Source organism: Betta splendens, chromosome 14 (assembly GCF_900634795.4).
Source record: "Betta splendens chromosome 14, fBetSpl5.4, whole genome shotgun sequence".
Classification (NCBI taxonomy): domain Eukaryota; kingdom Metazoa; phylum Chordata; class Actinopteri; order Anabantiformes; family Osphronemidae; genus Betta; species Betta splendens.
This window is the reverse complement of record NC_040894.2, coordinates 16,579-41,689: the sequence shown is the minus strand read 5'-3', so window position 1 is coordinate 41,689 and position 25,111 is coordinate 16,579. Positions and strand designations below refer to the sequence as shown.

The 25,111-nt window shown below is 41.9% G+C and overlaps 1 protein-coding gene across 4 annotated transcripts in view; it reads left to right on the top strand.

The window, feature by feature from the left end:
• The window catches only part of slc23a1 (solute carrier family 23 member 1), a 36,081-nt gene extending 10,980 nt beyond the window's left edge, over nt 1–25,101 (top strand). The window contains exons 2-15 of one of the 4 annotated variants that reach the window (XR_008696624.1): nt 2,716–2,886; nt 3,137–3,294; nt 3,421–3,509; nt 3,596–3,663; nt 3,826–4,007; nt 4,087–4,207; nt 4,419–4,575; nt 4,675–4,822; nt 4,890–4,995; nt 12,300–12,429; nt 12,555–12,698; nt 15,490–15,570; nt 17,580–17,675; nt 17,855–17,871. Coding sequence is in view for 3 of the 4 variants with exons in the window: in XM_029173390.3 (XP_029029223.1) it covers nt 2,716–2,886; nt 3,137–3,294; nt 3,421–3,509; nt 3,596–3,663; nt 3,826–4,007; nt 4,087–4,207; nt 4,419–4,575; nt 4,675–4,822; nt 4,890–4,995; nt 12,300–12,429; nt 12,555–12,698; nt 17,580–17,675; nt 17,855–18,090; nt 20,415–20,429 (1,821 nt within the window). In the remaining variant the exon portion in view is untranslated. Of the gene's footprint in view, nt 1–2,715; nt 2,887–3,136; nt 3,295–3,420; nt 3,510–3,595; nt 3,664–3,825; nt 4,008–4,086; nt 4,208–4,418; nt 4,576–4,674; nt 4,823–4,889; nt 4,996–12,299; nt 12,430–12,554; nt 12,699–15,489; nt 15,571–17,579; nt 17,719–17,854; nt 18,091–20,414 lie in introns of those variants that run through there. The other 3 variants (XM_029173390.3, XM_055514481.1, XM_055514482.1) reach the window with 3 other exon arrangements.
• The last annotated feature ends 10 nt before the right edge of the window (nt 25,102–25,111 follow it).

Genomic DNA, 25,111 nt, shown 5'->3' with positions numbered 1-25,111 from the left:
ACCACAGCGACGAGAACCGCGGCAGCAACTCCAGCTGGCGCGACCTCCTCCTGGAGGTCGGCGGGACCCGCAGCTGGCGCGACCTCCTCCTGGGGGTCGTTAGGGACTGCAGCTGGCGCGACCTCCTCCTGGGGGTGCGCAGGGACTGCAGCTGGCGCGACCTCCTCCTGGAGGTGCGCAGGGACTGCAGCTGGCGCGACCTCCTCCTGGAGGTGCGCAGGGACTGCAGCTGGCGCGACCTCCCCCTGGAGGTGCGCAGGGACTGCAGCTGGCGCGACCTCCCCCTGGAGGTGCGCAGGGCCTGCAGCTGGCGCGACCCCCTCCTGGAGGTGCGCAGGGACTGCAGCTGGCGCGACCTCCTCCTGGAGGTGCGCAGGAACTGCAGCTGGCGCGACCTCCTCCTGGAGGTGCGCAGGAACTGCAGCTGGCGCGACCTCCTCCTGGAGGCCGGCGGGCGCTGCGGCTCCGAGGGTGACAGGGACTGGAACGACCGCTCTCGGGCCGACAGGAACGGGAACGCCCTCTTTCGGGCCGACAGGAACGGGAACGACCTCTCTCGGGCCGACAGGAACGGGAACAACCGCTACAGGGCCGACAGGAACGGGAACTGGAACGACCGCTACTTGGCCGACAGGAACGAGAGCGGGAACGACCGCTACAGGGCCGACAGGAACGGGAGCGGGAACGACCGCTACAGGGCCGACAGGAACGGGAGCGGGAACGACCGCTACAGGGCCGACAGGAATGGGAGCGGGAGACTGGGCAAAACACGGCTGAACTGGAGACTGGGCAAAACACGGCTGAACTGGAGACTGGGCAAAACACGGCTGAACTGGAGACTGAACAGCTCGCGGCTGGACTGGAGACTGAACAGCTTGCGGCTGGACTGGAGACTGAACAGCGTTCAAGTTAAGTTTTTAGATCGCTAGGTAGCTCGGCGCAGGTAAACTCCATGCTCCCTCGGGTGAGTAATACTCGCCGTTAAAAAAAAGAAGCGAGAAAAAACAGTCACTGACCTGACCGGAGGCTGAGTGCTGGCTGGGTCCAAGCTGGCCAGATTGTTCTGTCAGACTCGAAGCAGGCGGCGGACCCACATGCACAGCACGGAGGCGAGATGATGATTAGACACGGGTTTATTCGACAAGGCAGGGTCAGGCGGTCCAGGTCATACACGAAAAGGTTCAGTGAAGTAGTAACAAGGGAGCAGGCAATCTCGAGTCCGGTATACAAGCAGAGTTCGTTACACAGGTGGTCACGGCAAAAGTACAGGCAGGGATAAGGCAAAACTCACGGTCAGTTAGTTAGTCCAGGTTCAGGCAGGAAACGACGGTCAAAACAAACGGGAACAATAAACAAGGAACACGGACACGAAACACTGGAACGAGGAAACTCAGGGAACTCGGGAAACTCAAGGACTTCATGAAACTCGACAATCTGGCAAAGGACTATGGGAACAGGTGGTGGTGATTACGTAATTACTGACAGGTGTGGATACTGGGAACAGGTAAGTGACAGCTGACAGAGACCAGGAAGTTTAACAAAATAAAACAGGACATGGCGTGACAACCGGAAACAACTAGAACAAAAACCCAGATCATGACACAATCTTTTGTCAGCTGTACACATTCTAAACAGTCTGTATAGTTTTACAAGACATAATCAGCGTCTTGATTGTTGCGTGTGTTCCATTCACAGCAGTAGCTAAGGGAGAAGGGAGAACGAGGACTGAATAAGTATGCTGTTAATTGCTACGATCTTCTGTCAATAAAATATGAAATGTTAAACCTCCGAGTCCTGTCTTTTGTGTCTTATTTGGATTAAAAACCAAATGTTAAATGTTTTTAAATAACATAATATTGCCAGACTAAGCAATATTAGACTAAGATTAATTTTCTTTTAAAAACCACATGAGCTGAATCATTTATTTATAGCTGTTGAGTACTTATTACATTGCTGCAGATTTAGTTTGGATTTTGGCATCGTCTTTTCAGGCATCATCTTTTCAGGAGCCCTCTGTCTTAGTGCTGTATCATATGTGCCACACTTAGCCGACGTACCTTGTTTCCAGTTTGATCATGCACACTAAATACTTTTTCTCTTTACCTGCCCCAGCATGGTCAGACTAAGAGGAGGGCGGCCTGCTGGAGCAAAACTGCTCTGTCCGCAATTGTTTTTCCACGCATACACGTACAGTACTAATATTCAATTGGTGAATGTCCTGCTGTAGATTATTTAGAAGACAGCCAGTTCTACAGCACAGTCTGATTTTTGTGTTTACTTGTATGGGCCAGAGTACAGTGCCTACAAGGTACGCTGTATCAAAGAGTATGAAGCTGCCTACAGCAGAGAGCCGAGAGCTGGCATCTGGCAGAGCCAAAGGCAGAGCCATTCTGTAACCGACAGCTGAGAGCAGGCAGCTTCGTACTCCTCCATACAGGTGTATCAGACTGTGCTGAAGTACTTACTGTTTTCTAAATATTCTAGAGCGGGACCTCCGGCCATTGAATATCAGTGTTGTATGCATATGGGAGGAAAAAGCAGCTGCGGTCCAGCAGGCTGTCTTTGCCTACTGAAAATCGGTAACGTTTTCTTTTAGGTTAAAAGTTTGGATACTTGAGAACTTATGTTATCATTAGACAAACCTGTAGTTAGCTCCCTTTCAGTCACTACAGTCACTAATGAACATTTTGGATTTTTATCACTCTGTCCAATCAGAGCCAGAATCATCTTGAGGAGCAGGGCCCCAAAATGACCTCAACTGAAATGCCACATCAAAATGTCAACAAACCTAAAGAGTCTGTAGGAATCCAAAGGACAGAGTCAGACATGATCTACACCATTGAAGACACCCCTTCTTGGTACCTATGTATTTTACTCGGATTGCAGGTAAGACTGGAATTGGCTGACTTTGTTTGTTACTATTCCTAATCCTGGTTGGTTAAGGATTGGCATTTTGGGGTTTAGAGTGGGACTGTAATAGATTTAGCTTAGACTGGGATAGGACTCAGGGAAGTTAATTTTAGTGTAATTTTAGTCTAGGATTTTTGAGTTTAGTCTGGGCTGGTCGACAGAAGAGCAAACCAGTAACAGGGCAATGAGGTGAAAGCATGATGTCAACTGCTTACTCTGTCCTCAGCATTACCTGACATGTTTCAGCGGAACTGTAGCGGTTCCTTTTCTCCTGGCTGAGGCAATGTGCGTTGGCAGAGACCAGAGCATGATTAGTCAATTAATTGGAACTATTTTTACCACGGTTGGAATCACAACATTGATCCAGACTACCGTAGGAATCAGGTGAGTCTGTGGGAATCAGGGAAGTTTAATAGTATGGGATATTCGATTTAACCCTACACTGTGTGTGTGTGTGTGTGTGTGTGTGTGTGTGTGTGTGTGTGTGTGTGTGTGTGTGTGTGTGTGTAGACTACCCCTGTTTCAGGCTAGTGCGTTTGCTTTCCTGATTCCTGCTCAGGCGATCCTTGGTTTGGACCGGTGGAAGTGTCCCAGTGATGGTTGTTTCTTTTCTTAAAGTTGAAATGATCTTTATCAAGCACATGACCAAAGCAGTAATGAGGAATTTGCCTTTTTTATTGCGCAGATGAGATCTATGGAAACTGGAGTCTTCCTCTAAACACCTCCCACATCTGGCAACCACGCATTCGAGAGGTAAGTCATTGAAACATGTACAGATGTGCTTGGTCAAAGTGAGTCCCGTTGCTTTACACAATCATTGGATCAGTACAGTACTTCTACACTGCCAGACTAGGTGGTGGTTCAGTCCAGTTTGTTGCACCAATGCCTTTTTATTTCTGTCCGGTTTTACCTCAGATCCAGGGCGCCATCATTGTGGCCAGTCTGGTGGAGGTGCTGATTGGTATGTGTGGACTTCCGGGTTTGCTGCTGGAATACATAGGCCCCCTCACCATCACACCGACTGTGTCACTGATTGGCTTGTCAGTCTTCACCACAGCCGGAGACCGAGCTGGTTCCCACTGGGGCCTGTCAGCACTGTGAGGAATCTGCTCACCTGTTTCTGTATCTTTCCACCTGTAGACTTCTTAACTAACAAAAACACCTCTCTGTTCCAAGGTGCATTTTGCTCATTGTGCTGTTTGCTCAGTACCTGAGAGCTACATCAATTCCTGTTCTGGCTTACAGCAGGAAGAAGGGCCTGAGAACTACTAGAGTCCAGATTTTCAAAATGTTCCCCGTTAGTAAATGTTTTCATTTGAATTTATCTCTGTCTCTTTGACCCCATCGTTCTGGCAGCATCCTAGTTTCTTTATCTTTGGCTCTGACCCAATCTGTCCTTCTATGTTCTGATGTTTTCTGGTCTTTGTACTGCCAAAGCTCATTATCCTTCTCTTGGTTCATGTCTGTCTTTATTTGCTTTTCTTTGTTTAATGTTGCTCTCTCCACAGATTATCCTTGCCATCATGCTTGTCTGGCTTGTCTGTTATGTGCTCACTCTGACCCATCTGTTGCCAAGTGATCCCGATCATTATGGTTACAAGGCTCGTACTGATGCTCGTGGTGACATAATGACTTCATCACCCTGGTTCAGGGTCCCCTACCCCTGTAAGTAAAGCATAAGCCCTCATATCAAAACTGAACATTTCTATTTACAGCCGCAATTCTTGCACAATCAGACTTTTGTTTTTCTCTGGTCTCTGGCAGGTCAGTGGGGGTTGCCAGTGGTAACGCTCGCTGGGGTTTTGGGGATGCTTAGTGCGACTCTGGCAGGAATTGTGGAATCAATCGGAGACTATTATGCATGTGCTCGACTGTCAGGAGCAACACCCCCTCCAGTACATGCTATCAACAGGTGAGACAGGCAAATAGCAGGAAGTGATGCCACCTTGTCTGGCAGGTATTTCATTAATATCTTTTAGGGGGATCTTTACTGAGGGTGTATGCTGTATAATTGCTGGTCTGCTGGGGACTGGAAATGGATCCACCTCCTCAAGCCCAAATATAGGTGTCCTGGGCATCACCAAGGTAATGCATGCCATTTTTACACAATAGAACACTGATTGTTTTTCATATTCTTCTCTTACTCTGGTAGGAGGTGTTATATTTACTACAGATTTTGTGAATCTTTAACTTTGCTTTGTCATCTTAATGTTGAAGTTCATATCTATTTAATATAATGCAGCATGATGAATCAAAGAGGAGCTTTCTTGGCCGCTCGCTTTCAAGATTGATGGGCATTAAAATGCCCATGAGGAGGGGATTTGTAGTATATTTATGTATCATTGTCATATCATATCATTACATTTACTTTTAGCAGTAAAGTTGATCCTTGCTTATGGGAGAAATAGAGGCTAGATGGGTTCATGTGTGTCCTCAGTGACTGGGGTTAAAGAGTTTGCTTAAACTGGGTTCGCAGAATCTGTGTTCGCAGAATCTGTTGCCTAACAATGTTTATCCGAGCTGTTCCTAAGGAAATATTCAAAATGTCACGCCGACCTGGGAAAGGAACTAGGAGGTTGATGGTGGGCCAGATGGATCAGGGAGCTGGACAGATAACACGGCCCAGCGCCAGGACTTTCCGAGTAGCCGAGAAAAACATCTACACGTCCTTATTTGGACATGTGGAAAGATTTTAGGTGGTGGTTAAAAGCAGGCCTTCACAGGCTGGGGTTTTCAGGACGCTTCGCAGAGGGTCCGCTGGTAGCACACAGCTGACCTTTTCCGACCTCTCAGTTCTCTCTGCAGAGGAACAAGCAGGTGAATTCGGTCTCTGCCTCTCTTGCTATTACTCTTTTGTAATCATTATCTGATTGTTTTAATTTGTCATATAATAAACCTGTATGCTATTGATTTAAACTTCAATGTTGAGTTCTGGTGAAACCTCTGCCGTGGTTGGAGAAAATACACGACATGGTCATGATTCAGGAGTCAAGGTTTTGGGTTCTTGGCTTAGTAGCCCTCAACTCACTGATTCTTGTCTGGTTCTAGACTAATCAATGACTGACTCGACTTGCTGTGGATCAAAAGGGGAGTGGTCATCAAGATTATGCACGCTACAAAAAAATCTAAGTACAGGAATGTACCTAAAAAGGTACACAAGCTTTGTCACCCCAGCAGGACCCCAGCACTGTACTTTTCACAATGGTACAATTTAGTACCTTTATGTCTGTACCTCTGTAAGACCCAATTTGTACCATTGAAAACAAAACTGTACATTTTTATCCTGGTACAAGTTTAAAGGACACACTTGGTCGTATGGTTGGGGTTTAAACCTGGGACCTCTACCAAAGGAGCCACCAAGCCAACAACTTTATGACATTGCTCTTAGAGATAGAGAGTTAGATAAAAATGCAAACTTCATGTAAGTTTTAAAACAGTTTTATACAAAATAGAACAAAGTAGGTTTAACTCAGATCATCAATTCCATAAAAAATACAACATTAGAAAAAAGTATTGTAACGTGGGATGTGTTTTAATTCCGTCAGGAATTAGACCAAAAACTGTAAGCATCAGGTACCATGGGCTATTCATTAATCAGTTTTAAATAAAAAAAAACACTCAAGAAATAAACACATCTTGCTATATGGCTTATGACACCTAACCTATCCTCTTCCCTTGTTTACTTTTTTAATCACTACTGTACTGTAAATTGAAATGGCTAATTATCTGTTTTTCAATTTGTCAGGCAACAGTTCGGACAAGAGACATGGTAATGACAGTATGGGGGGGGGGGGGGGGGTATATAACTTTGTCACTCTTAAAGTGTTTTAAGCCAACATACAGATGATAATAATAAGTATATGTGTCATGTGTGCTCCATCTTATCTTTATCATCTTATCTGGTTTGAGCAATATCCAGTCATTGTCTACTTTAACATTATGGCCATGAAAATCTGAGTTGAAGGTCAATGGAAGCAATTTCTTACAGCAAAGCACCCACATCATTTCAATGTTAAGGATGTATTCAATCTGCCCAAACACAGACATTTTTTCAATATGTAAAAGATTTAATGTGAACACATCTTTAACAGCATACTTAATTTTGTCTGCAGCGACTTCAGAAACTCTCTGAATTACTTCTAATTCTACAGCTCTTATTAAGAGCCACTTACTTTTAGAGCTCTTTGAAGATCAATGGGTAGAGACAATAATGGGGTGCTGACCGTTTTACACACTGTTTGACACATTTTCAAAATCACCCAAAATATTTATAAGTGAAAACTCACAACACTGTTTGAGTTGGTAACGACTGCTTAGTGTTATCATTATGTTTCTAATATTTCGACAGTTATAGACTCAAAATATTGATGCTTTCCTTTAAATCTCATTCACCAAAGGAAAAGAAGAGGATTGTACATTAACATTTATCTTATGATAATGTATACAATAAAAGCATTAAGGTGTTAAAATAGTTTCAAATACCTCTGTCATCTCAGATAGGAGGTCATTCACAAGCAAATCTAAATACAGTCGTAGCACTTAAAAGTGTCAGCCTTTGCAATTTGTTTTCATTTGCAGCGTGGTATCACCTTGTTTTTAATGCGGTGGAGCATGTGTTACGTCTTTTTGGCCTATAGGTGGCAACATTTTTATATTTTGGCATACAAGATAATAACAAATGATTAATAGGACTGGCTGCCTGTATTATTTAGCAAGTGATTATAGTATTTAGTATAGTAGTATTTCCAAGTTATGGCAGTTCAAAACCAAAATAAGCAAGCTTTACTGTATGGTTAGACAGACCGAGTGCACGCTACCACGTACAGCATTCGGTTTTATTATGATATTATTCCTCCGGGAGAATTAGATGTCGCAAATAAATCTGCGCGACTCTGAATTTTGCCGACTTCGAAAGCTCCGTTTTAAAATATGTTTTACGAAGCGTCCACAGTCTGTGGCGTTTTCATGTGCTCTGCTAAGCTCTGGGAGAGCTGAGCGAATTGTTTGATCTCTTTTGAGTTTTGTCTTCGGCAAAGTGTAAAACAGTCCTTATTACTCTGCAGAATCAATATGCAGAACAAACAACTTGCTGCATTAATGAGTCAGAGATCTGCTGAGTCCTGCCATACCATAGAGAGAGTTTATTCAAATTTATTTATTTTTATTGTATAATATCCTCTACAAGTCAGCAGTGGTAGTCTGCCAGACTTGTGTGAAATACCATAGGAAGAGCGTTCAAAAAAAGTGAAGTGAAAGGTTTTGGCATCCTACGTAGATGTAGCTGATCACGCTGCCTGATTTCCCATGGAGCTTTTTCTATGTCTCGGAGCTAAAGTATTTTACACCTATTGACCGAGTGGAGACAATATGTTAATGTCTCTGTGCCAATGCGGATTAGAGGGAAGGGATGTGAAGTTTGCTTTAGCGACTGAACCAACATCAGACGCCGTGTTTACGACGCAGAGCAAGTTTCAAATCCACTGTGTTGCCTGTGCAATAAAAGTTTGTTTTTCTGCAGATATTGTGGTAAATGTCAGGACGGTAAAGTAAAATGTTGGAGCTTCCGTTTAAAGGACACATTGACTATGTTTTACTGTTTAACTTGACCACCTTAAAAGTGGTCAAAGTGGTTTATGCTGCAGAGCAGAAGGAGTTATTTTTCGTTTTCACTTAGTAAAAAACGTTAACATTTATCGTGCGTGATAAGCACATGTAAAACAAACAAGCTGCTGCAATAATGCGTTGTTGATCTGCTGAGTCCTGACGTTCTGACGCGCCATAGAGAAAGATTTATTACAATGTATTTATTTATATTAAATAAAATCCTCTTACAGATTATATGTGAACATCCATAAGAACGGTGTTTAAAAGCAGTGAAGTGAAAGGTTTTATGTCAGGAGTATAAGAAAAAGACCATTGCTTTTAGAAGCCAGATGTTTTTTAATTAGTAGTACAAACAAGACACATTATATGAATATTGTATTTTTACATGATGGACTACTACTGTAGTGTACAACATCACCGTCCGCTATGCCCTCCTTGTCTTTCAACAATTATTGGAAGCACTTTCTCCAGACCGGAAATTAGAGTGTTGTCACAGTTTGCTGTGAGTCTGTTTCTCCAGTAAAACCTAATGGCTGATAAAATTTGCTCCTTGGTGCTGGGCTTGGCTTCTCTGCGAATAAAGTCTTTCAGCATATGCCATACTACCTCTATGGGGTTCAGATCAGGGGACTCTGCCGGTGTGCACACCTAGTTGATTCCTTTCGCCTTCAGACAGGCTCTTGCAGCGTTTTCTTGTTTTCCGTTTTTTTCCTCAAAACGAGAAAACGGGAAACGGCTTTAAATCCGATCCAGTTTGTTTTGTATTTTTTCCTCATGATCAACAAACCAGAAGACAAGTAAAGATATACATATAAAATACATTTATAACACAGACTGATTAATAAATATATATTCCTATTTTATGTTATTATACTTAATTGGATTGGCTGTAGGAGGGACTGTGTCTCTCGGCTGGCCTAGGAACTGTGTAAAGACATCAGCAGCTTCGGCAATTGACAACAAACACTAGCGCACACTAGCGAGCAAAGACACATAATAATCTATAACATTTAAAAATGAACTATTCTACATTTAATGATACAATACCATGACATCGTTTTTTGTGCTTAATTTGCAGACATAAATAGAAATGAACAGTCAGACCTCACATCTTTGCGCCACCTGGTGGTTAAAACGAGACTAGCACCCAGATTTTTTTCATTTTGCTGCAGGATTAAAAATCCTTAGTCGGGGACGCACCCGTTGCGCGCTGGCGACACGCACGTACTGCAGTAAAAAAGGTGGTCGCTTTGAAGCGCTATGACTGTATGTGTCTCAGGAAAGGGTATTTTATTTTTACACTGGTTGGATACCTAGAAATCAATATCTAATATTTGCACTTTTTTCTCAATCACTAAAAGAGGCAGGCAGGCAGTCTCTAGTGAGCTGGTTCACAACTACAATTCAGCAAGAGTATATCAGTGTTTCTCAATAATAGCCTACAGAATAGCACAGAGCTACAATATATTAAAGTCGGAAACAAATTAGTAGTGAACTATTAATTTAATCATAAATGCAATGTTATTATTATCATTATGATTAGAATTACGTAATTACACAAACTGTCAAAAGGTGACCATCTTGTTTCCTTACAATTCCTTCAAAATAATTAAGTAATTCCTCTAAATATATTCATACCATGGATGTGATGCATACAAGAAAGCAAATGGTAGATGCACACAATATTAATTTAAGTAAAAAAATAAGCAGACAATTACAATCAATAAAACAATTTTCATTCACTTTTACTCACTTATACACATTTTAATAGTGATGTTCTTGCCTTGGATCAGTGAAAGGTTGAGGCTGTAGCTGTGAACCCTCCTTGTATTGCTTCTTAAATGACCCATCAAACAGGTATCCGATCATAGCTTCAGTGACGCAATAGTCACTGTTTCTCCATACCGAATATTTAAGCTTTTAACAACTGGAGGATGTTTTACAGCTGTGAACGTTTTAACTGACTTGGATCTTTAACTCTCGAACGGTAAAGGGAACAAATCATTGAGTCATTCGTTCATTCTGTTCATTTTAAAAATAGCCGTGGTTCTCAAACACTACATATACTGAAGACAACATGGTTTGCTTCAGCAGACAAATTATAATCACAAAATGGCACAATTAACTCAAACCATGTGAAAACCTAGCAAAGTCACATCACATTGACGTCCTGCATCCTCCCTGCCATTGTTGTTTAACAGCGCAACAGTCGCTTGGTGGCGGTCACTTGACAAATGAACAAACAAATGAATGTCCCGTAAAGATCCGTATGAACGAATCCCAATGTGGAATGTAGTACTTGCTGCTCGCCACAGAGCCTGAGCTGTGAATGATGAATGAGAACAATGAACTAAAACGCTGCCTTTCACCTGACTGCTGGTAGAGAGCAAGTGAAAGTAAAACTTATTTTGATAATTAGTGAGACTTTTAAGTAATAGGTTCCCTTAAATCTTTACCTGGTGCATTTATTGTGTCCAAAACGTGTCATTGTTATTATTATTATTATTATTATATTTTATGATTGTGGCAGAGTATACAACATGTGATTTACAAAAAACTTTGCACTATACACACGATAACACCACACACCTACAAGAATCAAAGACCACTAATTAATTATGATTCCATCAATAAATACTGTATGGTGGGCGGCAGTTGAAAAATATGAATGCCAAATATCAGACATCATTCATTTTCTTGTTTCTCATTACACACTCACTGATCTACAGCTGTCACGTGACAAAAGAACGAATTATAAGGATCTGTATGAATGAATCAGGAACGAACTGTAATGCTTGCTGCTTGCGACAGCCTGAGCAGCCTGGCTGTCAGATGAGAAAAGAGTGAATCCCTGAGCAAGGCCGCTCAGTTGAGTGAGTCGGGAACGAATCATTTCTGTTTCCTGTCCTGCTGACTGAGCTTAAGGAGCTGCTGCGATATAGGGAAAGAAGGTACTGCATCAAAACGAACGAATCGTCAAGATTAGTTAATATTAAACGAATCGTTCACGAATGACACATCCCTATAGCACATGCCAGAATGGAGAAAAAATGGATTGCACTGTCTAAATTTTCACGGCTCTGTAAGAGTGTGAAAATAAAAGTTTATGCAGAATGTTTTAGAATAGCAGTAATGGCAAAGAACGGTGTAATATTATGTTACTATTTGACAATTTAGCAATAAACCACAATGTGAAAAGCTATGTTTCAAAGTCAGTATCAACTGTGGCCAGATTGTTAAAGTCTTGCATGGTAAATCAAGTCATTAAACTTAAAGTCCACGCCTATTTAGTTATTGATAGTGACCGAAGCAAGGCTTGTTAAAGTTGTTGCTTGCTTGCTAGCTAGAACAGTAACAGCTAACTTTAACAGAAAGAAAAATGTTTTACCTACGTTTGAAGTTTCTGACCTCTTCTTTTTCCTTTCGTGACAAATGTACCTCTGGGTACAGCAGGGTTACCGTTATTTTTCTGTGTGTGGTATTGGTGGTTCAATTCCTGAATTCTGGTCATATGTTCCTTGGGCTAAGTTCTGAACCCCAAGTTGACCCCCCCATGAGTTGGGTCAGTCATCAGCTCGACCATCAAAATGTGTGTGTATGTACGAAGGAGTGAATACAAAGCTGCGTCATAGCAGTTTGAGTACCACAAGGGTAGAAGTACATTATTGCAGATCATGCATCCGAGGCGTTCTTACATGTTCTCAACCAGAGGAATTGATAAAAAGACTGGTTTGTCATTTTGTAAAGATTTTAATCCTCATTCCCTCCATCTTGCATGCTTGAAGGTGGGAAGCAGGCGGGTGGTGCAGTATGGAGCAGGGATCATGTTTCTGTTGGGATCAGTTGGAAAGTTTACTGCTCTCTTTGCCTCTCTGCCTGATCCCATTCTCGGAGGAATGTTTTGTACGCTTTTTGGTGAGTTACCACACACCTGGTCTTACTATCTTCCTCAACACACCTGGATAAACAGATCTTTACCCAGTTGTGTTGATGACATAATAACAATGTACTAATGAATAACATAATAATAAATTCCTCAGGTATGATCACAGCTGTTGGGCTGTCAAACCTACAGCTGGTAGATTTGAACTCATCCAGAAACCTCTTTGTTCTTGGATTCTCAATTTTCTTTGGTCTGACGCTGCCAACGTACCTGGATACACATCCCAACTCTATTCGCACAGGTGAGCTTATGTGTTTAAATCTGATACATTTAGCGAGGGAGTTTTTTCTCTCCACTGTTGCTGTCAAATTAAATACTTGCTGTATGTGGGATTTGTTGGGTTTAGTTGTGTGAGGTCTTAAACCTTACTTTGTAAAGAGATAACTTTGTTGTGATTTGGCGCTATATAAATAAAATTTAATTGAAAAATTTAATTGAATTCAATTGAATTCAATTTATTTATATAGCGCCAAATCACAACAAAGTTATTTCAAGGCACTTTACAAGGTAAGGTTTAAAACCTCACACAACTAAACCCAACAAATCCCACATACAGCAAGCATTTAATTTGACAGCAACAGTGGAGAGGAAAAACTCCCTCTCTAACGAGGAAGAAACCTCCAGCAGAACCAGACTGGATGTAGGCGGCCATCTGCCTCAACCGGTTGGGGTGAGAGGATAGAGAGAGAGAAAAGCACAGTAACAGCAACAAGCAACAACAGAGCACAGGCAGGATGGTTGGACCAGGGACTGGATGCAGGCAGGATGGTTGGATCCGGAGCTGCCCATCACAGACACCAAACTTTGAGTCCACTGATACCTGTAGGTGAGGACAGAGAGGGAGAGAGAGTGGGGGGGGAGAGAGAGAGAGAGGAGAGAAGCACAACTACTGTAGAGAAAGAGACAAGGTTAGTTAAACATGGGACAATGATGGGAGGTTTTGGACAGAGGAGGTAGAAGGAAACAGAGGAGCTCAGTGTATAAATTAAGTCCCCAGCAGTCTATGTCTATTGCAGCTTAACTAAGAGATGGTTCCTGTGACTAACAATAATTGCCAGTGACCTGAACCATCTCTAACTATAAGCTTTATCAAAAAGGAAGGTTTTAGGCCTAATCTTAAAGGTGGAGAGTGTGTCAGCTTCTCGAACCTGAGGAGGGAGCTGGTTCCAGAGGAGAGGAGCTTGGTAGCCAAAAGCTCTGCCCCCTGTTCTACATTTAAACACTCTAGGAACCACAAGTAGCCCAGCGCTCTGAGAACGAAGTGTTCTGCTGGGAGCATAAGGAACTATGAGGTCTTTAAGATAAGAAGGAGCTTTATCATTGAGTACTTTGTAGGTGAGGAGGAGAATTTTAAATTCTATCCTACATTCTACAGGCAGCCAGTGCAGAGAAGCTAATGTAGGAGAAACGTGATCTTTTTTTCTAAGTCCTGTCAGAACTCTGGCTGCAGCATTTTGAATAAGCTGTAGGCTTTTTAAGGAGCTGATAGGACATCCTATGAGTAAGGAGTTACAGTAGTCCAGCCTAGAGGTAACAAATGCATGGATCAGTTTCTCTTTATCGCTCTGAGAGAGGATGCTTCTGATTTTAACTATATTTCTAAGGTGGAAGTAGGCGGTTCTGGAGATTTGTTTAATGTATGACGTAAAAGAGAGATCCTGGTCAAAGATGACACCAAGGTTCCTCACAGTAGAATCTGAAGCTAATGTTATGCCATCCAGGGTGGCTATCTGACTCAATAGTGTCTCTCTCAGATTTTTAGGCCCAACAATAAAAATCTCGGTTTTATCTGAGTTTAGTTGAAGGAAGTTTTGGGACATCCAGGATTTGATGTCTTTTAAACAACCCTTTTGACTAGTTGATCTGTTTCATTTGGTTCCAAGGACATATATAGCTGAGTATCATCTGCGTATATATAGGCTAAACAGAATTGGACCCAGCACAGAACCCTGTGGTACTCCATAGCTAATCCTTGTGCATGTGGAGAATTCATCATTAACATGAACAAACTGGAATCTGTTCAACAAATAGGGTTTAAACCATCCCAATGCTGTTCCTTTAATCCCGATTATATGTTCTAGTGTCTGTAATAGAATGTTATGATCAATTTTATCAAATGCAGCACTAAGATCTAACAGGACTAGGACAGAAACTAGACCATTGTCCGAAGCTAATAGAAGATCATTAGTGACTCTAACCAGAGCTGTTTCTGTGCTATGCTGTTTTCTAAATCCTGACTGAAAATCTTCGTACAGGTTATTCCCACTCAGGTGGTCAGATAATTGTTTAGCCACGATTTTTTCCAGAATCTTGGAAATAAAGGGTACATTTGAAATGGGCCTATAGTTGGCTAGTTCTCCATGGTCCAGGGTTGGTTTTTTCAATAGAGGTTTGACCACAGCCACCTTAAAAGCCTGTGGTACATAGCCTAAATGTAAAGATTGGTTGATTTGATTTAATATGGACGATCTGATTGAAGGTAGAACTTCTTTGAGTAATCTGTTTGGGATTGGATCTAAAAGACAAGTGGACGACTTGGAAGAGTTAATTATTGAGGTTAACTCCATATGAGTTATGGGAAGGAAGCTGTCTAGGTAAGACAGAGGATTTAATAAATTTAAAGTTGATGGATCTAGACAGTGCTTTCTGTCATTTGGAAGAAGTCGCTGCTGAATGTTTTTTCTAATGATGATAATTTTATTAGTAAAGTAGCTCATAAAGTCATTGCTGCTGGGATTTAAGGGGATAGTAGACTCAATACAGCTATGACTCTTTGTTAGCCTGGCTACAGTGCTGAAAAGAAACCTGGGGTTGTTTTTGTTTTCCTCAATTAGGGAGGAATAATATGTTTTTCTAGCAGCACAAAGTGCTTTTTTATATTTCATTAGACTGTCCTTCCATGCAATGCAGTTTACATTTATTTTGTTGGAACGCCACTGTCTTTCTAGTTGTCTGGTCCTGTGCTTTAGGCTGCGGATTTCTGAGTTATACCACGGAGCTAACCTCCTCTGATTCACTGTTTTCTTCTTCAGAGGAGCCACTGTGTCTAACATTGTACGTAGAGAAGCTGCAGCATCATCCACAAGACAGTCAACCTGTTCATAAGGATTAAGGTGACTGTTCTCTGTGTATCTACAAGACATTGAGGCAAAAGATGATGGAATCATCTGCTTGAATCTGGCAACAGCATTGTCAGATAAACATCTACTATAGTAACATTTCTTTCCAGCTGTTATTGGGTCAGTTGTGCTAAATTCAAAAGTTAATAAGAAATGGTCAGATAACAGAGGGTTTTTGGGAAGAACTATTAAATTATCAATTTCAACCCCATATGTCAGGACAAGATCGAGGGTGTGGTTAAAACGATTAGTGGGTTCATTTACCTGCTGTGTAAAACCAATAGTGTCTATTAAGGAGTTAAAAGCAGTGCTGAGACAGTTGCTGTCAACATTTACATGAATGTTAAAGTCTCCCACTACAATGACTTTATCTGTGCTAAGAACTAAGTCAGATAAGAATTCAGAGAATTCAGTTAAGAACTCCGAATATGGAGCAGGAGGACGGTAAACAATACAAAACACAACTGGCTTCTGAGTTTTAGAGTCTGAGTAAGAAAGGCTCAGAGTGAGGCTCTCAAATAAGTTATAACTATGTTTAGGTTTAGGAGTAATTAATAAATCTGATTTATAAATTGCTGCTACTCCTCCACCTCTACCTGTACTTCTTGGAACATGATAGTTGATGTGACTCATTGGAGTCGACTCATTTAAAGTAACATATTCATCCTGCTGCAGCCAGGTTTCAGTGAGACAGAACAGATCTATGTGATGGTCACTTATCAAGTCATTTATTAAAAAGGATTTAGATGAGAGAGATCTGATATTTAATAAACCACACTTTATTAGCTTACTGTTACTTTGTTCCGTAAGAAGAGCTGTTTTGATGTTTATTAAATTCTGGTAAGTCACTCCTCTTTGATTTGTGTGTGACTTGTATAGTTTAGGTGGTCGAGAAGCAGACACAGTCTCTATGCGATAACTAAGACTAAGAGTGGGTCGCGGCTGTAGAGAACGTGCAGAGAGGCGTGTAAGACTGCGACTCTGCGTCCTGGGCTCCACTCTGAGTTGTCACGGAGTGGGGAGGCTAAGCAACATGGCCATGTTACTAGAAAGCAGAGAGGCTCCGTTCAACGTGTGATGGTCGCCGTCTCTTCTAATCAGCCCAGGTTTTCCCCAAAAAGTGCTCCAATTAGCCACAAAGCCCACATCGTTTGCAGCACACCACCTAGACAACCAACGGTGGAGCAATGACAGCCGGCTATACATGTCATCGCTGGTCACATTGGGGAGGGGTCCAGAGAGAACTACGGAGTCCGACATTGTTTTGGCGAATGAACACACCGACTCAATGTTAGTTTTAGTGACTTCCGATTGGCGTAACCGGGCGTCATTAGATCCTGCGTTTATTACGATCTTAGCGTACTTACGTTTATCCTTAGACAGGAGCTTAAGATAAGACTCAATGTCGCCCGCTCTGGCCCCAGGCAAACACCTAACTATGACCGCTGGATTCTCTAACTTCACGTTTCGGACTATGGAGTCACCAATGATCAGAGTGGGGAAAATCTGTTTGAAACGTGAAGCGGTTGGTGGTGAACCGTGGGCGCCTGTCTAAAGCTACGTTTCTTACGAGCCGTGACCCAGTCGTTACCCAGCTGCCTGGGACCTGCCGGGGGACTGGTAGCAGCTAAGCTAGGAGGCTCCGCACCGGCTAAAGGGACCTGGCTAGCTGGCCTGTTTTCTATAGTGCGAAGCCGAGACTCTAAGTCTAATAACCTCGCCTCCAACTCCTATCAGATATAAAACGATAATATTTAGAAAAGAGCGGAGAGTAACGCTGTACACACACAGCGGCAGCAAACCTCAGTAACCGGAAGTGATGCGATACGCTTACCGTCAGTCAGCCAACAAGTAGAGCAAGTAGAGTAGAGTAAGTGTTTGAATTGAATTGAATTGAAAAATTGAATTGAATTGAATTGAATATATCTGTTCTGTATAGTACTGACAGCTGTAGATATGTTTGCATATATCTAGTAGTAGAGCTTACAGATCTGTTTATCCAGGTGTTGTGGAGCTGGATCAAATCCTGACAGTTCTTCTGTCTACTGAGATGTTTGTTGGAGGTTTTCTGGCATTTTGTCTGGACAACACAATACCAGGTAGTATACACCCAGTCCTTTCGTGTCAAGTCGTTTGTGAAATCAATCAGTGTGTGCAAGTTTAATTAATGGTTAAATAGTTTATAGAATAACTTGTGAAATTAATAATAAATGGAGGAAGTAATGTTTAGTGTTTGATCAAATTAACCTGTTATTTAAATTGTGAATTTTGTTGTCAGGGACTAGACAGGAGCGAGGTTTGGTTGATTGGCGATGTTTCTCCTCCTTCACTTCATCAACCTCCTCCTATGATTTTCCTGTGGGGATGTCGGTCATTAGAAAAAGTCGCTGGCTGCACCGTTTTCCCGTCTGCCCTTTATTCACAGGATTCACATCATCTGACAACATCCCCATCCCTAAGGGGGAGGAACAAGACAGAGGAAGAGAAGAGGATGCATCTGACATCAGCACCAAGGTGTGACAGTCATTGTAAACTGTGAGGCCATTCAACTACAGTACAGGAAGCTTTTCTGTTTTTGGAAATGCATTGTTTTTGTCTTCAAATGTAAACAGGATTATCTCCATCTTCTTTTATTTGCCTTGTTTAGTTAGAAACAGAAAATAATAAACACACACACACACACACAATAGTAAACACATCCTGGATGGTGAAGGGAGCACAGTTAATTCACATAAAGGCAGATTCCTTTACCAGCAGACCCCTTCACATTGGTTCTGAGAACAAACCAAATAAAAATAAACAAGCGAATGATGGACAAGGTAAAGGTGATAGTGACAGAAACACAAAAATTAGGGTTTGTTGTATTAAACTCACATGATACATTAACTTTTGCACCAATACAACCTAAAACATGAAGTTCAAGAGAAACTGAGAAAATGAAAACAAACCAGTTTCCAGTACAGAAACCTGTGGCACTCCAAAATGCAGGTGCTTTTTAAAATTAATTTCACACTTTCGGTATTTATATAAAAATATAATTTTGACCTAGTAAAACAAAAGAAGTAAACCAATGATTTTATTGTTTTTGCAAACATCTTGCTGACAAACGCTCCACACAATTATTAGATATTGCAAATTGTTCAGTTTCACATCTCTACTTATTTATTTCACCACTTCTGTTTTATTTCATGTTTTTATGCTTTTATATAATTATCATCACATGAAAACGACATGATATTCAATGAACACAAAACTAGCTTTTGTATGAGAAGGGTTTAATTTTATTTGCTTTGTAAATAAAGTTAACATTTTAAAGGAAACTTCTTTGGCATCAGTATTTAAAGGTCCCTGCGCATGCAAAATCCACTTTTTGGGAATTCTGGTAGATCTATATGACTCCCTGGTTAATAAGTTGAAAACGCATTCAGGTCTGTTTAAACAACTTTTTCTCTTCAAATGTATTCATCACGGCTTTATATGCTTTAGCTATTTTCAGCTGTCTTCAGTGTTTCAGCTACTTTCAGCAATTCTCCAGGAATACATTTAGCATGGCAGCATTCACTGTGAATTTTCCTGTGGAAATGCTTAGTTATTAATTATTATTATTATTCCGTACGTTTATGCATCTAACTAGTCCCGCATACATTCAGCTACATAAACCATTCAAACATCCAAATATTCAGCAAGGAGAAATGTGCTTGAAATTTTCCTATTCATATCTTTTCATATTTTTCGAGTTATTAAGCTTTATTCATCAAAATTTCCCCATTGAAATGAATGGAAAACCATTTTCAAATACTCTTCATCTTAGTTTTCTTTAAGCTTTAACTACTTCAGCATAATTTAAGCTACATACACTCAAACTTTAAAACAGTCTTCAGCTACTCAACTAATAATCTTCCATTCATCTTTTTAAAATATTTAATACTTTCTGATCTATAGCAGTTTAAATATTGTGTGGTCTTTGGTCAATGAGTGTGTGATGTCACAGCTAAATTGTGAAGAAACGTTTTTTAAGAGAGTACTTCTCTTTTTAACTCATCACTACAGCCACAGTGTTTTATTGGTGTCATTTTTTCACTCATTCATAGTCATAAAACTAATAGTGTCAATTATTGAGTAAAAAGCAGTGCAGTACTGTCAATATCTACATGAATGTTAAAGTCTCCCACTAAAATGACTTTATCTGTGCTAGAACTAAGTCGGATAAGAATTCAGAGAATTCAGAGGAACGGTAAACAATACAAAACACAATCAGCTTCTGAGTTTTTGGGTCTGGTGGGAAAGGCTCAGAATAGGGCTCTCAAATGAGTTATAACTATGTTTGGGTTTAGGACTAGATAGTAAATCTGACTTATAAATTATTGCTACTCCTCCACCTTGACCTGTACTTCTAGGAACATAATAGTTGAAATGACTCATTGGAGTCACATCACTATTATTACTGTTGTTTTTATTTTGCACAATTAGTTTTACTGCTGGTGGTTTACCTTTCTTCTTGTCCATCATGCTGCTGCTGTAAACACAAAAATGTCTCCATTGTGGGATTAATAAAGTCGTATCCTACCTGATCTGCTGTGATTGTGCGTGAGATGGGGGTGGATAGGCACAGTGGGTGATGTGAAGGGGGGCCTATCGGGAGCAGCGGGGTGTTTAGAGGCCCAGCCTGGAATCTGTTAAAGAAGTTAGTAAGATTGTTGGCCCTGTCCAAAGGCCCTCAGACCCCTGTGCAAAATCAGTGAAGGTTGTTATTTTGTGCTTCAAAGGTGTTGTTTTTTTATTGACAACGAGAAGCTGCATGTTTTTTTTAATTTAACTTCTGTCATCTCCCATCACAGCAACCAAATGATTAAGCAATAACCCATTCATAGGCACATGAGTCAATACATGAGCGAAGCACAGAAGGGCATTGGTAAGGATACCAGAGGAGCCAAACACCACCCCCTGGTAGACAGAACAGTCCCCCAAGACTGCAGAATGTGACACACCAACCTGTGCACAGCCTGGATCGACTACAAGAAAGCCTATGACTCAATGCCACACACATGAATCACTGAATGCTTGGAGCTGTACAACATCAACAGAACTCTAAGGGCCTTCATTGCAAACTCGATGAGGTTGTGGAGAACCACCCTTGAAGCCAATGAGAAGCCACTTGCCCAAGTATCCATCAAATGTGGCATATACCAAGGAGATGCACTGTCCCCACTGCTGTTCTGCATAGGTCTGAACCCCCTCAGCCAAATAATAAACAAGACTGGCTATGGATACCGACTCCGGAACGGGGCCACCATAAGTCACCTCCTCTACATGGATGACATCAAGCTGTACGCCAAGAGTGAGCGAGACATCGACTCGCTGAGCCACACCACCAGGATCTACAGCTCGGACATCGGGATGTCATTCGGACTCGAGAAATGTGGGAGGATGGTGACAAAGAGAGGCAAGGTAATCCACACAGAAGGGGTCTCACTCCCAGAAGGAACAATAGCAGACATTGAGGACAATTACAAGTACCTTGGAATACCACAGGCAAACGGCAACCTTGAACAGGCAACAAGGAATGCGGCAACAGCCAAATACCTCCAACGAGTAAGGCAAGTCCTAAGAAGCCAGCTCAATGGCAAGAACAAATCCCGGGCAATAAACAGCTACGCTCTGCCAGTGATCAGATACCCTGCGGGAATAATAAGGTGGCCAAAGGAAGAGATACAGACCACAGATGTTAAGACACGAAAGCTCCTCACCATGCATGGAGGGTTCCACCCCAAATCCAGCACCCTGAGACTGTACGCTAGCCGCAAGGAAGGAGGCCGAGGACTAGTGAGCGTGAGAGCCACTATCCAGGATGAAACATCCAAGATCCATAAGTACATCAAGGATAAGGCCCCGACAGATGACGTGCTGAGTGAATGTCTCAGGCAGTGGAGAACAGAGGATGAGATGCTGGAAGAGGGACCATCATGGGAGGACAAGCCCTTGCACGGGATGTACCACCAGAACATAACTGAAGTGGCTGATCTCAACAAATCCTACCAATGGCTTGAAAGGGCTGGGCTGAAGGACAGCACAGAGGCACTCATCCTGGCTGCACAGGAGCAGGCCCTGAGCACCAGAGCCATAGAGGCCCAGATCTACCACACCAGACAAGACCCAAGGTGTAGACTGTGCAAAGAGGCCCCAGAGACGGTCCAGCACATAACTGCAGGGTGTAAGATGCTGGCAGGCAAAGCATACATGGAACGCCATAACCAAGTGGCTGGCATAGTATACAGGAACATCTGCGCGGAGTATGGACTGGAAACCCCAAGGTCAAAGTGGGAAACACCTCCCAAGGTGGTAGAGAACGAGTGAGCCAAGATCCTGTGGGACTTCCAGATACAGACAGACAGAATGGTAATGGCGAACCAACCAGACATTGTGGTGGTGGACAAAGAGCAGAGGAAAGCCGTAGTGGTGGATGTGGCAATACCAAGCGATGGCAACATCAGGAAAAAGGAACATGAGAAACTAGAGAAATACCAAGGGCTCAGAGAAGAACTGGAGAAGGCTTGGAAGGTGAAGGCCACAGTGGTGCCTGTGGTGATCGGAGCACTAGGGGCTGTGACCCCCAAACTGGAGGAGTGGCTACGACAGATCCCTGGAAAAACATCTGAAATCTCAGTCCAGAAAAGTGCAGTCCTAGGAACAGCAAGGATACTGCGCAGAACCCTCAAGCTCCCTGGCCTCTGGTAGAGGACCCAAGCTTGGAAAGTGGATGAGACCACCCGCGGAGGGTGAGAATAGAGTGTATATATATATATATATTAATATATATTTTGAAAAATGTTTTATCCTATAAATCTGATTAATCAAAATCAGATCCAGGAACTGGATACACCTAGTGGGATCCCTCAACTTCTGTATCAGTGTGATGATCACAGAATGGTCACTTTCTTTTACAACGCCATGACTTATATGCAGTGTTGATATAGTTTTTCATATTCCCATGTTGCGCTCACAATTTGTGACTGGCATTGTACCATTGGCCCAATACATTAGATTAACACCACATTTTACAACACACATCGTAACACACATCAGTGTGTTATGTTTAACAGGGACATTTCAACAAAGAACTGGGGTGCTTTCATGCTTTCATGAAATAATTTACAGCCTCGTTTGCTTTATTGTCCATTATAAAGTGTCTTCACACTGTATGGCTCTGGTTCTGTAATATGATGTAGATGGTCTGGTCACAGACAGCTTGTCTAAGGTGCGTCGCACTCGTTGCTGCACTTTGGCGTTTTAATTTATGTCCTTGCCACCAAATCGTTTGATGTCATACAGAAATGCTCATGGACAAGAAAACCAATAGTGAGCATGCGCTGCTTATATGTAGAACTAGACCAAATGTATGAATGAGAAGCTGCTGGCTGCTCAGATTCCACACAACGTTGAAGATACACAACGATACAAAAGACGAGTTAAATGTAAAATCTGAAAACACAGTAACAACAGACACTCGAGAACAGCTGCTGGCGCTAACGTAGCAAATGAAGACACTTTATAAAAGTACTGGATATATCGTAACATTGAGTCAAAGTGGTCGCAAGCTAACTTGTCTGCTGCACGAGACCTCCTTATACTTGTTAGGTACATTTAATGTGGGGGGGTGAGGGCAGATCTACCTATGGTTCAGTGATTCCATACGTGGACTTATGGCCTGTTTTTGTTGGAGTGGTCATGGGATCGAATCCCGTTAAAATTTGTATTATTTCAAGGGAATGTTTTTATTTATAATTGATGAATATTAAACTTAGAAGACAAAACGCAGAGGTTTGACATTTGATAATTTATTGAAAGCAGAGCGTAGCAATTTAGGAGCAGACTCACTTTCCTCACTTTCCTTTAGCCACTTACGTAACTATAACACGAGCAATGTACAAACTGCGTCAGGTGGTTTCTTGTATAACTCTATTTACCTAGATCATGTACAGACGACAAGACATTAACATGGCATCGGCGTGGAATGCTAACATGCCTCCTTCTTGCTACAAACAGCTGTCATAACTAAGAGCAGCTAGGACGGGAGTCGATCGGCCAGTTAACGTGGTTGTGACTTAATATGGATAACCGGGCCTCCCTAATATTTTTGGCTATGCTTAACGTTACTGCGTGTGTGTGTCATACAGGGAAGGCCTGCTGTTTTTTCTTTACCCCTATAATATGTTTTATGTTCTTTCGCTTTTAAACTGGGTTCTAAGTCCCCTCTGTGACGGGAGTAGTTTGAATTTAATTATACGAGGAAGCCAAGAGGTGCCGGGTTGTTGCACGTTTTATTTCAATTATTTTATCCTGTCGGGGGGGGGGGTTCTGATATACTCCAGGTTGAGAGGGTTGTGTGGGCAGGTCCCGTTTGTAGTTTGCGGTGGAGTGTGTTCTTGTTTTAGTTGCATGTGTGTGATTAGTGGCAGGCCCACATCTCCTCCATAACAGGGGCTAAGTAGCCTCCCCCTAACCTGGCTGAGTTTTGTGTTTTGTTCCCTGTTAATCTCACTTTGGTCATTACTTGTGATAACGGTTTTAATTCTGTTACATATGCTTTTATTATATTGGGGTTTCTGATGTTTTAGTGGTTGCTGTGCTTTTTAACGCATTATTGTTAACCTGTGCAATAAACTGTGTTGAACCTACTGTACACCTGCTTGTGACAAACTTAATTGTGTGGATTGACCCAAGGGGCAAATATTACTGCCTGCCTGTCTGCCTGCCTGGCTGCCAGCCTGCCTGCCAGCCATACAGCCATACAAACAGGCTGAAGAGGCTGACGTGGAGTCGTTAAACATGGAAAAGCAGACTAACCATGAGAAAGAGATGTGTGACAGTGATTTGGATGTAAACAGTGCTGCTGATGCACAAAACGTAAAGATGGCAGAAGGTGAAAAAGAACTCTATAAAAAGGAAAAGCAAAGCTAATGTAAACAGCTGCCGAGACCAGTTTCGAGTTGTGAAAACGGCAGAGGGGAAGAAGCTGGACAGTCAACAATTACCTCCAGCATCCGACCTTAGGGAGGATGACATCTCTCAATTTACAAACAATGAAGTGTCTGATTGTAGATATCAGTCACAGAAGCCTAAGGCCTACAGTGTTTATAGAGCTAAGCTGTTTCTGTTGCAGACAAAGAATATGAAGGGAGTGAAATTTGAAGATCATTTCCCAGACAAAGAAAGTTTTGTAAAATCAGTTCGTGGGCAGTTGAGAAGCAGAGGCAAAGGGGGTTATACTGATCAAGAGGTTTATAGAAACTGGTGCACAATGTGAGTCAAGAACTTCAAAATGATAATGGTAGTCTTTTATAAATGAAATTGTAGTAGTGTAAATTGTGTAGTATTTAATGATTTTTTTAAATTATTTTTTCTTTCCTTCATTATGGTTATAATTTTGTGAACTGTTAGTTGCTGAACTGCTGCTTACGTGAATGTTGTTTTTTTTAAACTGGACAATTAAACTCTGAAAAATTAAACCGAATCTCTTTCTCTCTCTCTCTCTCTC